This window comes from Prunus persica, chromosome G4, assembly GCF_000346465.2.
Source record: "Prunus persica cultivar Lovell chromosome G4, Prunus_persica_NCBIv2, whole genome shotgun sequence".
Classification (NCBI taxonomy): domain Eukaryota; kingdom Viridiplantae; phylum Streptophyta; class Magnoliopsida; order Rosales; family Rosaceae; genus Prunus; species Prunus persica.
Genome location: NC_034012.1, coordinates 3,009,967 through 3,023,932, shown reverse-complemented (window position 1 = coordinate 3,023,932; position 13,966 = coordinate 3,009,967). Strand labels below are relative to the sequence as shown.

General features: G+C 38.2%; 3 protein-coding genes across 4 annotated transcripts; 1 reads left to right on the top strand and 2 right to left on the bottom strand.

Moving 5' to 3' along the window:
* On the top strand, positions 4,104–6,255 carry LOC18778224 (CBL-interacting serine/threonine-protein kinase 12). Its single transcript, XM_007211961.2, has one exon. The coding sequence runs from the start codon at positions 4,482–4,484 to the stop codon at positions 5,940–5,942; it is 1,461 nt and encodes a 486-aa protein (XP_007212023.1). The 5' UTR covers positions 4,104–4,481; the 3' UTR covers positions 5,943–6,255.
* Positions 9,027–12,309, bottom strand: LOC18779925 (CBL-interacting protein kinase 5). 2 transcript variants are annotated; one of them, XM_007211359.2, is made up of 2 exons: positions 12,255–12,309; positions 9,027–11,203 (listed from the first exon to the last, which is right to left on the bottom strand). In XM_007211359.2, the coding sequence occupies exon 2, from the start codon at positions 10,884–10,886 to the stop codon at positions 9,492–9,494; it is 1,395 nt and encodes a 464-aa protein (XP_007211421.1). In that variant the 5' UTR covers positions 10,887–11,203; positions 12,255–12,309; the 3' UTR covers positions 9,027–9,491. The 2 variants fall into 2 exon arrangements, with proteins under 2 accessions (XP_007211421.1, XP_020417585.1); XM_020561996.1 differs by having other exon boundaries at positions 9,027–11,331; positions 12,255–12,308.
* LOC18778892 (protein DELAY OF GERMINATION 1) lies at positions 12,099–13,088 on the bottom strand. The gene has a single exon (XM_007213113.2). The coding sequence runs from the start codon at positions 13,058–13,060 to the stop codon at positions 12,260–12,262; it is 801 nt and encodes a 266-aa protein (XP_007213175.2). The 5' UTR covers positions 13,061–13,088; the 3' UTR covers positions 12,099–12,259.

Genomic DNA, 13,966 nt, shown 5'->3' with positions numbered 1-13,966 from the left:
AAGAATTGCACAAGTTACCACTAGATTAATAGCTGATTGTAAAAATATTACTAAGTAAGAATTAATTGATTCTAAATATCTAATTTGTTATTAAGAAAAGAAAAAAACAATGAAGTTGAGAAAACTGGCGTGTGCCTTTGGGGAATTATGGTTAGGAATATTTTTATGATAAGTAATATAAAAATAGAATGTGTTGTTGGACTTTTTAGTTGAGTTAGAAAACACATATGGGCTTTTTAGTTGGGCTATAGAAATAGTTGGATATGGCCTGAATAATTACATTTATTAACATAGTGGGTCCAATTCGATTTAGACCGGCCTTTTTCAAGTTACAAATCCAAATCAAAACCGGATCAAACTGATCAAATTCAGATTATTACCAACGACTGCAAAAAAAACTCTAATCTAATCTAGCCCTCGTTCATGACTTTTAGCATAAAATGTCACACTCATAGTATTAATTCATACAACAATATTTACACAGAAATCTCTAAAAATAAAATAAAAGTTCTAAAAAGATTTGTGTTTGAAACAAATTAAGAAATTGGGGCTATGTAGTGGATATGATAACACGGTTTTTTTTTTTTTTTTTTTTGATTGAGAAATTCTATGATTGCATTCATAATTCAATCAAAAAAACCACTAGCCACAAAGGGCCATTTCAATTAGTAATATGACTGATATGGGTAGAGCTTCTCTAGTGATTTCACGTTCAAACACCAATAACATCTCACTCTCTCCTTCTCAAATTTTCACAAATAATAATAATAATAATTTGTTAATGCGACTAATTTCAGTTTGGTCATAAAATATTTTTCAATATTAGGACATCATTATAAATGTGCATTGCATTTAGCTTCATAATAAATTGAAAAGTAAAAAAAAACTTGTGTATATTAGCCTTTCAAGACACTTTTCTGATGCGTGATACACATCCGTTGGCATTATGGACACAGCTGGTAGACAATACTTCCATTCATCTCAACATCTACAAACCCTTATCCACTTTTTTTCTTCTGCTGTTATAAGCAATACAAAAAAATATATATTATAATTCAAATCATTGAAATTGCAACATTGTTTGTCTTTTAAGTATCACTATCTTATCTTTTAAAAATTTATCATATTCATTTTAAACCTTTTTTTTGTCTTTCAAAAATACCCATATACGAATTTCATGAAAGGTTGAATGATGATGAGATATTAGTCAATGTGATAAACTAAATAATTGTACGAATTTCATATTTAGAGTTAAATTGCATTTATTATTTAAAAATTGTATTTTTTTTAATTTGACAATGGTCCGATGAAAATTAAGAAATGATGGTAGAATTCAATTTTAAACATATATTTGGCAATTTAATTTTCAAATATTCAATTATTTGCCTAGAGTTTGGTGACCAAAATAATTGAATTTTAAAATTATTTTTATGGCTAATACGGTCTAGCTCAATGAAAAATGACCTTAACTTGCAAGCTAGTGGTCTCATGTTCAAACCATCATGACACCGTTATAGTGTGTGTTATATTTTTATGATTTTGTGGTGGTAGTTAGGGGTGGGCATCAATCCGGCCGATCCAGTTACATCGGCCGAACCGATTATATTGGTTTGATTTGGTTTGGTTTTGATAAAAAAAAAAGTCAATAGTTTGAAAAACTTATCCGAACCGGGTTAATTTGGTTCGGGTGCGGTTTGAGCATTTTTGAAACTGTCCTAAAGGGCTTGGAGAAAATAGCTCATACCAATGGGGCTTGGAGAAACCGATACTCAATGGGGCTTGGAGAAAATAGCTCATACCACTTCAATCCCAACCTCTTAGAACTAAGGTTTGTTTCAATTCTTGAATCATACCCAGTTTTTGTTGTTGTTTTGTTGTCTTATTCTGTTTTGTAAGATGTCAATTAATCAATTGGGTTTTGAAATTTCTAATTTACTTTGTATTAATCAATTATTTGTATTTATGAAAATATGAGATTGGGTCTGTCAAGGTGTGGGAAGAGCTGAGAGAATTGGGTTATGGAAGAATAAATTATTTGTCTTTTCATTGCACTCGTTTCCAAAAGCTATTACTTTTTTATTATTAATACCTCACTTGCATGGTCCCTATGCTGTAAATTTTGTATTCAATTAGAGAGATGATTTTTGGAATGAGGCCATTAAACTTGCTGATTTGCACCACCTCAATATGGTAGCTTCTATGGTGTTGTGCTTGATGGGGCAGGATGTTCTGTGCCAACAGTGACAGAGTATATGGTTAATGGCTCTCTCAGAAATGCCTTGCAGAAGAATAAGAAGTAATGTGTTTGTTTGGCTTTTTGTTCTTTGCATTAATTTGATAAAAATCAGAATGAATGTTGTAGTTGACTAGTTGGTATGTAATTTCCAATTGTATAAATCAATTGGGTATTGAAATTTGTTTGTATTTGTATGAAAATATGGGATTGTATGTTGAAGTTTGTTGCTAGAAATTTGGATGAACTTTGATGAAAATGTTTATGTTTGTTAGGAGCAAGTTCAGTTTTAGGAGTATTTGATGGAATACATATGTTAACAGATTTTGTGTTATTGTAAGCATGTTTTCTTTTATGTCTAAACCGGTTCAATTAAACCGCACCAAATTGGATATGAATGGTTTGGTTTTGTTTAGTTTGGTTTTCATTTTAATTTTAGTTAAAACCGAACCATACCGAACCGTAAAAATTTAATTAATTTAACTGTAGTTTGAAAGTAAAACTGAAACAAACCGAATCGTGTCCACCCTTAATAATAGCACACTTTTTTTTCATTTACGCACTTGAATTTTTCATCATGAACAATACCCTCTCCAGGCCCTCCACTCACATGGAGGTGGAGTGCAATCATCAGAATGTGGGAGGCCCAATACTTAATTCTTTTTTTGGGTCAACTTATTTGCTACTAATAATAAAGGGTAAAATAGGCAAAGAAATTGCATGTTGAAGATTTTGTAACAGTTGCGTGCCGTGCCGTAGATCTGTAAAATCATCACCGGCCATCAAGTTGACTTGCTTCACCATCAAGTCATCCACTTATTAACCATTCAATTTCCTGGTTCGACTCGCGTGAGCCGTTACCCGCCCAAATCAAAATCAATCCCTGGGCTGGCATATTTTCTCTACAATCACGTGCACCAATTTTAATTGTACAGCATAGCTTAGAGAAGCACGTGACCGATTAAATGTTTGATGGTATAATAGTAAGTCCGATCAACGGTGTAGGACGTCTGATGAGGTTAGGCTGGATAGAGATTGCCTACGCGTGACGCAGTCAACACCCGTTTAGTATAACACACGTGTTACCCACTAAGTGGCTGAAGATTGCTTGGTTGGAAATAAGTTGCTGCTTCTTCTTGTACAGAGTGTCAACCTCTTGCATCTCACGACTCATCCAACACAAAGAGCCGTTAAACTTCGTATTTCCCATGTTTATGTTGCGCTGTCAAACATGGAAAGTTGCAATTCTCATGCTACCATGTTCTTGGTTTCAACCTTCAACTTTGAACTTTGAGCAAATTGCCATGGCCCTTTTTTCGGTAAATTGTTTTTTTTCTTTTTCCCTTTCATTTTTTTGACACGCAAAAGTTTATGGTTATAACAATAATAGTTACGGTCCAACATTCACGATAAAAATTTGACTCTTTATTTATTTTTCTTTTTTTTCCGGCAACGACATTAAGACTTTAAGTAATTAATATTGAACTAGAAGGCTTGACAATAAGTTAATTGTTAAATTAAGGAGGCCTACTTCTCATTAAACAAAATTGTTAAGTAATACGATAGTGTCATATTATTTTTGTGGGAATATTTTTGGATCACATGCGATGTGACAAGGGCACTTGACATAAAAATTGACGCTAATCATGTTTGTTTAATGAACAATTTGTCACCACTAACATAATAAGGTTAAATCGATGACTAATAAATCTAAAATGAAAATCTTCCCCGAAACAATAAATAAATTTGCAACAACTTTATATTTAGATATTGCATGCTTTTCGGATTGTGGGAAACTTGTTAGCAAAAACCTTAGCCTTTTTTTTTTTTTTTGGTTACCAAAAAAAAAAACTTTGCTTTTCTATAAACACCATTTACAGAAGATTTTCTCAGACTTTTCGTAAACGTCATATATTGTTATAGGACGCAAACAAAATTAAATACAAAAATAGAAAGAAAAAGAAAAAAAAAAGAGCTAAGTATTGTATTTGGGAGGAGGTGGAGGGTATATTCTTGTACCATATAAAGAGCATCATTGTCTCCAAAATCAAATAAAACATCTCTCTTCAGTTTCTACACACACCACTCATCAATCATCAAAACAACACCCAACAAACCAAACATCACATCCCAAACTCAACAAAAAGCCCAATAAATCAACCCAAAAAAAAATATATATTCAATCAAACAATCACAAAAACCCAAATTCCCTGAGAAATCGAGAGAGAGGGCCGTCCCTTCCCGGAGGATGGCAAACCTCACCACCAAAGCCACCGATAACGGCGTCGCTTCCAACCCCTCCACCCCTACCAACAAATCCAAAAACATCCCAGCTCCGCTTTTGGGTCGCTTCGAAATCGGCAAATTGCTTGGCCATGGCACCTTCGCCAAAGTCTACCATGCCAAGAACATCAAAACCAACGAGAGCGTAGCCATCAAAGTCATCGACAAGGAGAAGATCCTCAAGGGCGGCCTAATCGCTCACATCAAACGCGAGATCTCAATTCTCAGGCGCGTTCGCCACCCAAACATCGTGCAGCTTTTCGAGGTCATGGCCACCAAGGCCAAGATCTACTTCGTCATGGAGTACGTTCGCGGTGGCGAGCTCTTCAACAAGGTCGCCAAGGGCCGCCTCAAAGAAGAAGTTGCTAGAAAGTACTTTCAGCAGTTAATCTCAGCCGTCGGATTTTGTCATGCTCGCGGCGTTTACCACCGTGATTTGAAGCCGGAGAACCTCCTCCTCGACGAGAATGGCGATCTCAAGGTCTCTGATTTTGGGTTGAGCGCAGTTTCTGATGAGATTAAGCAAGATGGTCTATTTCATACGTTCTGTGGCACGCCGGCCTATGTGGCGCCTGAGGTTTTGGGTCGAAAGGGCTACGATGCTGCAAAGGTCGATATTTGGTCTTGTGGGGTTGTGTTGTTTGTGCTCATGGCTGGATATTTGCCTTTCCATGACCAAAATGTTATGGCTATGTACAAGAAGATCTACAAAGGCGAGTTTCGGTGTCCCAGATGGTTCAGTGCTGAGCTTGTTAGGTTGTTAACTCGTCTGCTTGATATAAATCCTGATACTCGGATTACAATCGTGGAGGTCATGGAGAATCGGTGGTTTAAAAAGGGGTTTAAGCATATCAAGTTTTACATTGATCATGATGACAGGCTTTGCAATGTGGAAGACGATGAGGAGGACAGATTTAGCGATGTGAGCTCGCTTTCTGATCAATCTTGTATGTCAGAATCGGAGGCTGAGTTTGAGACCAGAAGAAAGCTTACATCTTTGCCAAGACCAGCCAGTTTGAATGCATTTGATATAATTTCGTTTTCTGCCGGGTTTGATTTATCTGGGTTGTTTGAGGAGCGCGGTGAGGAGGCGAGATTTGTGTCGGGTGCGCCGGTTTCGACGATCATATCGAAGTTGGAGGAGATTGCTAAAGTTGTGAGCTTTTCAGTGAGGAAGAAGGATTGCAGAGTGAGCTTGGAGGGGTCTAGGGAAGGTGTGAAGGGCCCATTAACGATTGCCGCTGAGATATTCGAATTGACACCGTCTTTGGTGGTTTTGGAGGTTAAGAAGAAAGCAGGGGACAAAGCAGAGTATGACCAGTTTTGTAACACAGAGTTGAGACCTGGGTTGCAGAATTTGATGATTGAGGAAAGTGCTGCTGCTAATACTGTTCCTCCTTCATATCTACCTTCAGATTCTGAATAGGGAAGAACAGAAAGGGAAATGGGTATGCTTTAATCTCTCTTTGTTTCTTTGTTTTTCTTTTTTTCTGATTTGCTAAGGCCGCTGTAAAGGTTCATCTTTTATTGATTTTTCCTAGTTTCTTCGGTTGTTTGCTTTTGGGAATTAGGTGAAGCTCTAGATACTGCTCTGTACTGTCTATTCTATTCTTGTATCGAGAAAGCTATAGATTAGATAACAGAGAATGGAATACACATTTCTACTTATCTTGGATTGTTGGTGGTGTGTGTGTGAATGTATAAGTGTATATGCTTACATTATAATTTTTTTTATGCTAGAGAAGGTGGAATGTTACTTATTTTCACTATAAAAATCCATTATCATACCAGTTACTCACAATAAAGTTCTTTTGCTTCATAATAACATAAATGCAGTAGATTATGATGACATTTGGGGAAGTAAATGTTAAAGAGTTCAGCAAATCTATACTTTCTGCCTCCCATTTCTTATTCTGAGTATATACACGATTTCTGCTTTTAGTGAGTAAATTTTAAAGAGGATGCAAATTTTAGTTAACAAACGTCTGCTTACTGGTGAGCAGAGGTGCTTTGCCCAGACCTTCCCTTATGTAGGTACCTAGTTAGCATACCACCTAATTGAGTAACATTTTGTTGGATTTTCCAATTCCCTCTTTTCTGAATTTGGGACTTTTAGGTGAAACTTTTACTAAATTGGATAAAATGGTGGGAATGGAAGGATGTTTGGAATTGTAGGAAAATGTTGGAAGGGTACATGTAAGGATCCATGGAAACATTTCACATCATATATTAGTGTCTGTCCATTAGCTGCATATTTCCAAATCCATGCCAGGATATGATTTGCTTCACAATTGCATAAATTTGCTCCCAAATCAGTATATCTTTGGACATGAACCCATGGACCACTTTTTGCATTTTTATGGATCATCAATAGGGGTTTTTTTCTTTGATTGGAATGGATGGAGAGATACAGAGGACATTGGTGAGAAGAAGGCATATACAGATTTTGATTGATGATGTCGTATGAATTTAATACTTGAATTTGAATGAAGGAAGCCAAGGCGACAGAAAAATGGAAATTATTTTATTGACTAAACGACAGGGTGCTCAATTGTTGGTGCACCTACCATTAGCTCCTCACCTTTCTACTAATTTCTTAAGTCTGCCATTTGTGACTCGCTTGTTTGTTTGTGATGGCAACTGCCATACATGTCGATAAATAACTTCTTGTCAGCATTCTCGTTTGGCCGAGTTCTGGGGGATTTTTTTTGACGAGAAGGATAGCGCTATTTTGTTATTTTTGGTCAAATAAGGCACGTCACGCGTGATAACTTTTTCATGTGACAGTTTGTGATTGGTTGGGAATAGCAGAATAGTGCTATCCACGTTTTATATAAGTTGTTCAATATTTTCATGGTGCAGAATGAAGGTCCCATTTCTCTCATAGAATTTGCAGACACAAGAAGATTTGCAATCTTTGACACGAGAATTGGCTCCTTTTGTTTGTCGTTTACAAATATACAGGATATCAAATGCATGGACATATATTTAACCCTATTAAGAAAATGAATTAAGTAGCTATCAACCAAAGCCCATGTTCTGTAATTTACAGAGAGAATACTATTTCCCAATTAAAAACCAAGTCTGCCAATAATTTGGTTAAAATAAACAATCTAAAAACATTTCTCGCCATAAGATTGGACAAACAGAACAGAAAAAGCTGGAAGTCTATAGAATCTAACAGCCGAAAAGATTAGTTAAAGAGTTGACTGGATCTAATTGCGCATGCGAATCTACTAAGAATGGTAATGAGATGACTAACTGGTGCAGTTTTCGACTTCCGTGACAAAAACAAAAAGCAAATTCCACATGCAAGACGTGTAAAAAAATCATAGGGTCATCGTTGAAAAGAACCAGAGGACAGGAGATCATTAGGTGGAGTGTAGAAAATTAGAAATGAAGTCGGTTTCATTGACCTTATGATCAATTGATGATCTGTGTGTTTGGCTTTACAGATGTTCTTCTGAAGGCGTCTTTTTGCCACCGCGAAGGCCATCCAACAATAATTCAGGGCATGACTGGTAGGTTTTCCCGCTGTCTTGGTCGATTCTTAGGTATTCTCTTTCTATCTTCTTCCATTTTGCAACTTATAATCCAATTTTCTTTTTGGGGTTTGTTCAGGATTGGGTGTGGAACATCATTTTCCATGTTTTGTTTGTGGACCAATGAGGGAAATATAGGATAAGACATGGGGATGGATAAGAAAAGAGTTAGCATAGATCACTAGTTTGAAAATCACTGGAGGACTTTCAGATTTCGTGAAGATATTTCTGATAGCAGTTATTGCTTATATTCTGTATATAAATAAAGGGAAAGCAAGTTATAAAAGTCATTGGGATTGGATTTTTAGTGGGCTAATCTTTTCTTAAATGCAGCCAATCTTTTGTTAAACACTTTTCGCCACCTTATAGGGCAGCATATCACACCAATTAATATTAAAACGAATTATTTGTGATGACAACAATTCTGTTTTACTTGTGATAAAGGGAAATGATGCCAAGATCTGTCTACTACCGTATGATGCATGCCGTGAGCAACGGGAAGGACTTAAATTTGATGGAATCTGTGCTTTGATTGTGAAACCTAATCAAACCCTTCCTGACAATGGCCCTGGTGACCCCAAACCAGCGCATGGTTACATGGAAAGAAGGAGACTTTCAATGCATTTGCATGGATCACATGAAAAGATGAAAATAGGACCAAGTGCATTACAAATCAACTATGACCATGTTTTCATCTGTACATGTTTACAGATGTGCTCTGTGATTGCTTTTACTTTGCTCATGTTTTAGGAAGGTCATGACCCATCCGTGTCGTACGTGCACCGAATAATTTAGTCATTGCATGCCTTAATGATTCTCAATTCTAATTCCATTTAAGCTACAATGCTTGCGGATGAAGATTTTGCTTACCCTTATTGGATATGATAGTACTTCTTATGTGGTTGCTCATTTCCATTATGCACTTTCTGGTGCTTGGAGCTGTCTTGCTTTATTTGCAGGATTGGGTGTGTGTGGGACAAAGACGATGATGGATAGCTAGATTCATAAGCAAATGATACATTTGTTTCTTCACTTCACAGTGTTACTGTGAATTCAAAGGAAAAGAAAAGAAGGAAAGGGAAAAAAAAAATTAGTCTAAAGCTTTCACTTTAAATATGTTATTGAATATCCTAAATTTGCCCTTTTGGGGGGCTACCAGTTTAAACTAGTGGTCTATCTGCCTCTGATCATTCTGGCTACCACATTTTGCAGCATCTCGTTTACAGAATTTTCGAGCCATCCTGTACTGCACTCTGCCTTGAAGTTGTGCACAAGACTAACAATACCCCTCTCTACATTTAGATCTCAAATTCAAAAGAACTCCAAAAGTGGATAAATAAAAAAAGACCTGAAAGCATAAGAAAATAAAGATGAAAAAGCACGGAAGACATCTTTTAGCATCTAGTTTTAGATAGAAAATATGCACTTCCTATCTAAGAAACAATTTCTGGTGCTACTGGCTGTTGCTCATGCTTTTGTTCACTTCCTTGCCAAGTCCATACTATGTCCTGAAGAGAGGGCTTTAAGTCATGGTCACAGAACTCCATGTATTCTAATGTGTCCCCAGCCGTTTTCTTCATCTCTACAACATAAAATGAAGGCGTGACCTCAAAAATCTCAGCATCGATACCAAGCTGCCCTTTCCTTCCTTCCTTGCTGCCCTGCAATTTCAGGGTCCCATCTTTCTTCATGCATTTGAATCTCTCGGTCTCTGCTATCGCTTCGAATTTTGAAACAATTGTTGCGGCTGGTTTTGTGCTGGTGAATCTTGCCTGTGGTCTGTGCTGCATGTCATTCTCAAACAAACCGGATAGATCAAAACCTGGCGATAGAGAGATGATGTCAAAGGCGTTGAAACAGGTTGGCCTCATGGGGCTTGTTCCTGCCGTGCTCGTTTTCTTGTGGGAACTGCCTTCTGCAGACTCATCTGTTGTTGTTGATGCAAAAGCTGCCTGGACATCACGCAGGATGGAGGCGTTGGGATCAGGAGGCGGCAAAGGTGCTTCAACAAGTTTAAACCCTTTCTTGAACCAACTGTTCTCCACGATCTTGTCCACACTTATTCTTGTGTTTGGATTAGGATCAAGAATCCTTGAAAGAAGCTTGCGAACCTCTGGAGGAAACCATTGCGGACTTTTGAAATCTCCTTTGCTGATTTTCCTGTACATTTCCATGAGATTGGTATCATGGAAAGGCAGAAAACCAGCCAACAGAACATAAAGGACAACCCCACAAGACCATGTATCAGCCTTGGCACCATCATAACCTTTCTTGTTTATCACCTCTGGTGCTACATATGCAGGAGTTCCACATGTTGTGTGGAGCAGGCCATCTTGTCCCCTTGACTCCCATAATGCGCTCAATCCAAAATCCGAAACTTTAAGGTTACCATTCTCATCAACCAAGAGATTCTCTGGCTTGATGTCGCGGTGGTAGACGCCTCTGCTATGGCAGTAATCAACAGCCCCAACCAACTGCTGAAAGTATTTTCGGGCCACGTCTTCCTTGAGCTTCCCCTTGGCAACCTTGTTGAAAAGCTCCCCACCTCTCACATACTCCATGGCAAAATAAATCTTGGTCTTGCTGGCCATGACTTCAAAGAGCTGAACCACATTGGGGTGCCTCACAAGGCGCATCACAGAGATTTCTCTCTTGATTTGATCAATCAATCCCACCTGTTGCACCTTCTCCTTGTCGATGACCTTAATCGCAACGCTCTGGCCTGACCTCAGATTTCGGGCATGGTAAACCTTGGCGAAGGTCCCTTGTCCAAGCAATCGTCCCAGCTCGTATTTATTCATCAATATGTTTCCCTTCTTTTTCTCCATTTTTGCTTTTGTGGTTTTTTCTGAAAACCCTGCCTCAAGTTCCACCACAGAAACAGCTGATGGTGAAGATGAAACAAGATCAATACTATATGCACATGCAATCAAGAACTTTGCAGCTTGATTGCAGTAGTTTGTATATGGAGGAAAGCAAGGGCCGGGGACACAAGGAATTTCAACTCATGCATGCCGAAAGGCAGGATGAGGAAAATCCCTTGTGAAATGCAATCAAAGCACGAGGAAGTTAACCCATGCCAAAAGGCTGCATGCTGCAGACAACCCTTGTTCAAGGACAGAATGCTCGGCCAACATCCTTGTTTCTGCTCCCAAAAACCACATCTCTTAATAAAGACTCTAATTCCAATTCAGCTATTTGTGCAAAATTAGTAAAGAAATGTTTGGTTGCTCTCTCTGCCTTGTACTCAAGGACTGGACCTCATTTAGGCTCCTATGTATAGTAAAATACAGTTAGAGAAATTACTATAATAAGAAAATGAGATTAAGGATAATCATTCCCACTTTTCGTTTAATCAAATCGTTTACGATTGGATAAGAGCACTTGCTCCCTCTAAAATACAATATGCCCAACCGAAACTTTGTTAGGACGGCTCTAATTTGTTTAGAAACAGATTGACAGAGAAGCATGCTCAATCAGGTTGTGGACATACACATTGGACCACAATGCGTCCTCATGAACTCATGCCAAGAAGGATATCCACGTGGGTGCCATGTGGGAATGTTGTGTGTGGCCCACATGGTCTAGTATTGGCCACAAATCTGATATTGTGGAAGAAGAAGAAGGGAGGTGGTTGGTGGTGGTGGGTTGTAAAAGTTGGTCCATTCATAGAGTGGCGCCAAATGAAGTGGAGCTCAAGGTCCACAATCTAATCCTCAATAGGGTTTGTTTCTGGCCAAAAGACTCAATTTGTGGATGACAAGCGGTTCGCATTTTTTTCATTTTCTAGAATCTAAACACACTTCAATAATTTAAAGATTGTCCTGAGTTTATGCCCAAAAAAGGGATTAGTGATCTTTGGACTCTGTTTGTACAATTTGCGTGATGTAAGATCAAGAGAGGTCAGCCAATGATTTGATGATAAAGTTAATTAGATGCAAAGTTACTAAAAGTCACTAAAAATGTAGAAGGCAAATGCAAAAGGACCATTAGTGTAGTGGATTGGAGCAAATGCTTTTACAGAAAATATTTGAGTTTGAATTTTAGCATCCGTGTAGTCTATCGTGTGTGTGAGTGTAGAATGTTATCGTCCCTTTCAATAGAAAGGGTCTTAAAAAAAAAAAAAAATTATGTAGAAGGCATTTTATTTTATTATTACATGCAGTCACTAAAAATTAATACCCAAAAATCCATACCAAAATTAATCTTCCAGATTTTCCCTCCCAAGCTTTTGGTCTCTGTTCCTGCCCCACTTATGCACACACAAGTGAAGCTTCTTACTTGCCACCAGAAAATCAACAGCCTGAAGAGGTGTCAATATGTTCACAAGCTCCTTGACAGTGTTTAGCCTCAACTGATCTGCCTCCTCCAAAATTCTCACCATGGCTTGGCCATGCTCATCCAGAGCCTCCTCCACTTCTCTGTTCATCTCCCCAAGTTGGCTCAAACCCTTTGCAATCATTGCAATTGGCTGGTCTGCTATGTCCTCTTGCAGAGCTGCCAGCTCCCCTGTCAACCTCTCCTCCTCTCTAATGGTCTTGCTCTGCAAACTGTTGACCACAACGAGCTGCGAGCACGTCAGAACCTCACCAAGGCTGCCTTCTCTTGTGTCTTGGAGGAACTCAGAGAGCTTTGACTCCATTTTTGACCCGCCAAGCACATAGACGAGCCTGAAAAACAAAGAGGGTCTGCAGCCAGCGATCCAAAGCAGAGAGTTTTCCCATGAAGTGCACCAAGTGGGGGCAAAGAAGGCAGAGACGTCTCTGCGGGCAAGTTGGGTTCTCTTGTTTATGTAATCTTGGAAGTGACAGATGCCTTTCTCTGCTAAATGTTTTAACTGGTCTTTGTTTTGGGGGTCTAGTTTCAGGGCTTGGAGGAGCTCTGAGAGGTCTTGTTCTTGAAGCTCCATCCACTCTTTGAAGCAACATTTGGATTGCTCTCTGTCTCTGCTTGCCATTTGAGATGCTGAGTTGAAATGGTAAGCACAAAGCCCTGTCAACATGCTAATTGCTTAACACGAAGGCAAGGAATTGAAGCGGTGTAAAATGTTTGTTTATTTGGAGGACACGTAGAAGGTGATGACAAACCTCACCACCTGATTTTTTTATTTTTTATTTATTTTATTTATTTTTTGGTGTCAGCTTTGCCCTGATCAGCTCACGTGACTCAGCTGAAGAAGAGGAGGGAGGAGGGCAGACCCTAGTTCATAATTGAGAACCTAAACCTATTGAGTTTGGTATCTGTGTTCTTTGTGGGAACTGTTGGAAGCAATCCATGGACTTAATTTGGGCATCACATGTTTTCTGCAGAATTTTTTTCTGCCCAAGTTAAATTATGCTAAGTCATCCAAAGGGCAATATAATCCAACTCATTAGAAACTAAAAGTAGCAACTCTCTCTCTAAAACCTCTGTTTTACAAAACAGAGCTTTAACAGCGTTCGTCTTTCCTCTCCGACAACAACAGCAGAATCCTGTTTGCAATATTATGTTTTTCACTTAGCAAAATATGACTAAACAATTAATTCCACTACTATTAAGTCCACATGTGAGATGTAATACTTGTTTGAATTCTGTGCATAGTTTGTGAAAACCAGATTATTGAAGAACTAAATCATTTAAATGTGAATATAATTCAGCCTCATAGTAGGTTTCACACAAATGGTGCCTCAACTCATGACAGCAGAGTCAACCAGGGAGGGCATATGTCGGAGCAGAAAAACTTATATGAAACAGGAATGGTATTGTTTTGTTATCTCATAAGGATAGCATTGTTTTGTTATTCTCAATCAATTACGATATGCTAAGTAAAAAAATTATCACATGTAACATATCATGATACTAAAACATCGTTTCACACAAGTGTCTCATGTCGGAGGGACCTGTCAACAATATTTGAACAAAGGCTTAG

What these genes read in the sequence shown, in the direction of transcription:
- LOC18779925 (XM_007211359.2), bottom strand. Translation starts at nt 10,886, where the DNA reads ATGGAGAAAAAGAAGGGAAACATATTGATGAATAAATACGAGCTGGGA.
- LOC18778892 (XM_007213113.2), bottom strand. Translation starts at nt 13,060, where the DNA reads ATGTTGACAGGGCTTTGTGCTTACCATTTCAACTCAGCATCTCAAATG.
- LOC18778224 (XM_007211961.2), top strand. Translation starts at nt 4,482, where the DNA reads ATGGCAAACCTCACCACCAAAGCCACCGATAACGGCGTCGCTTCCAAC.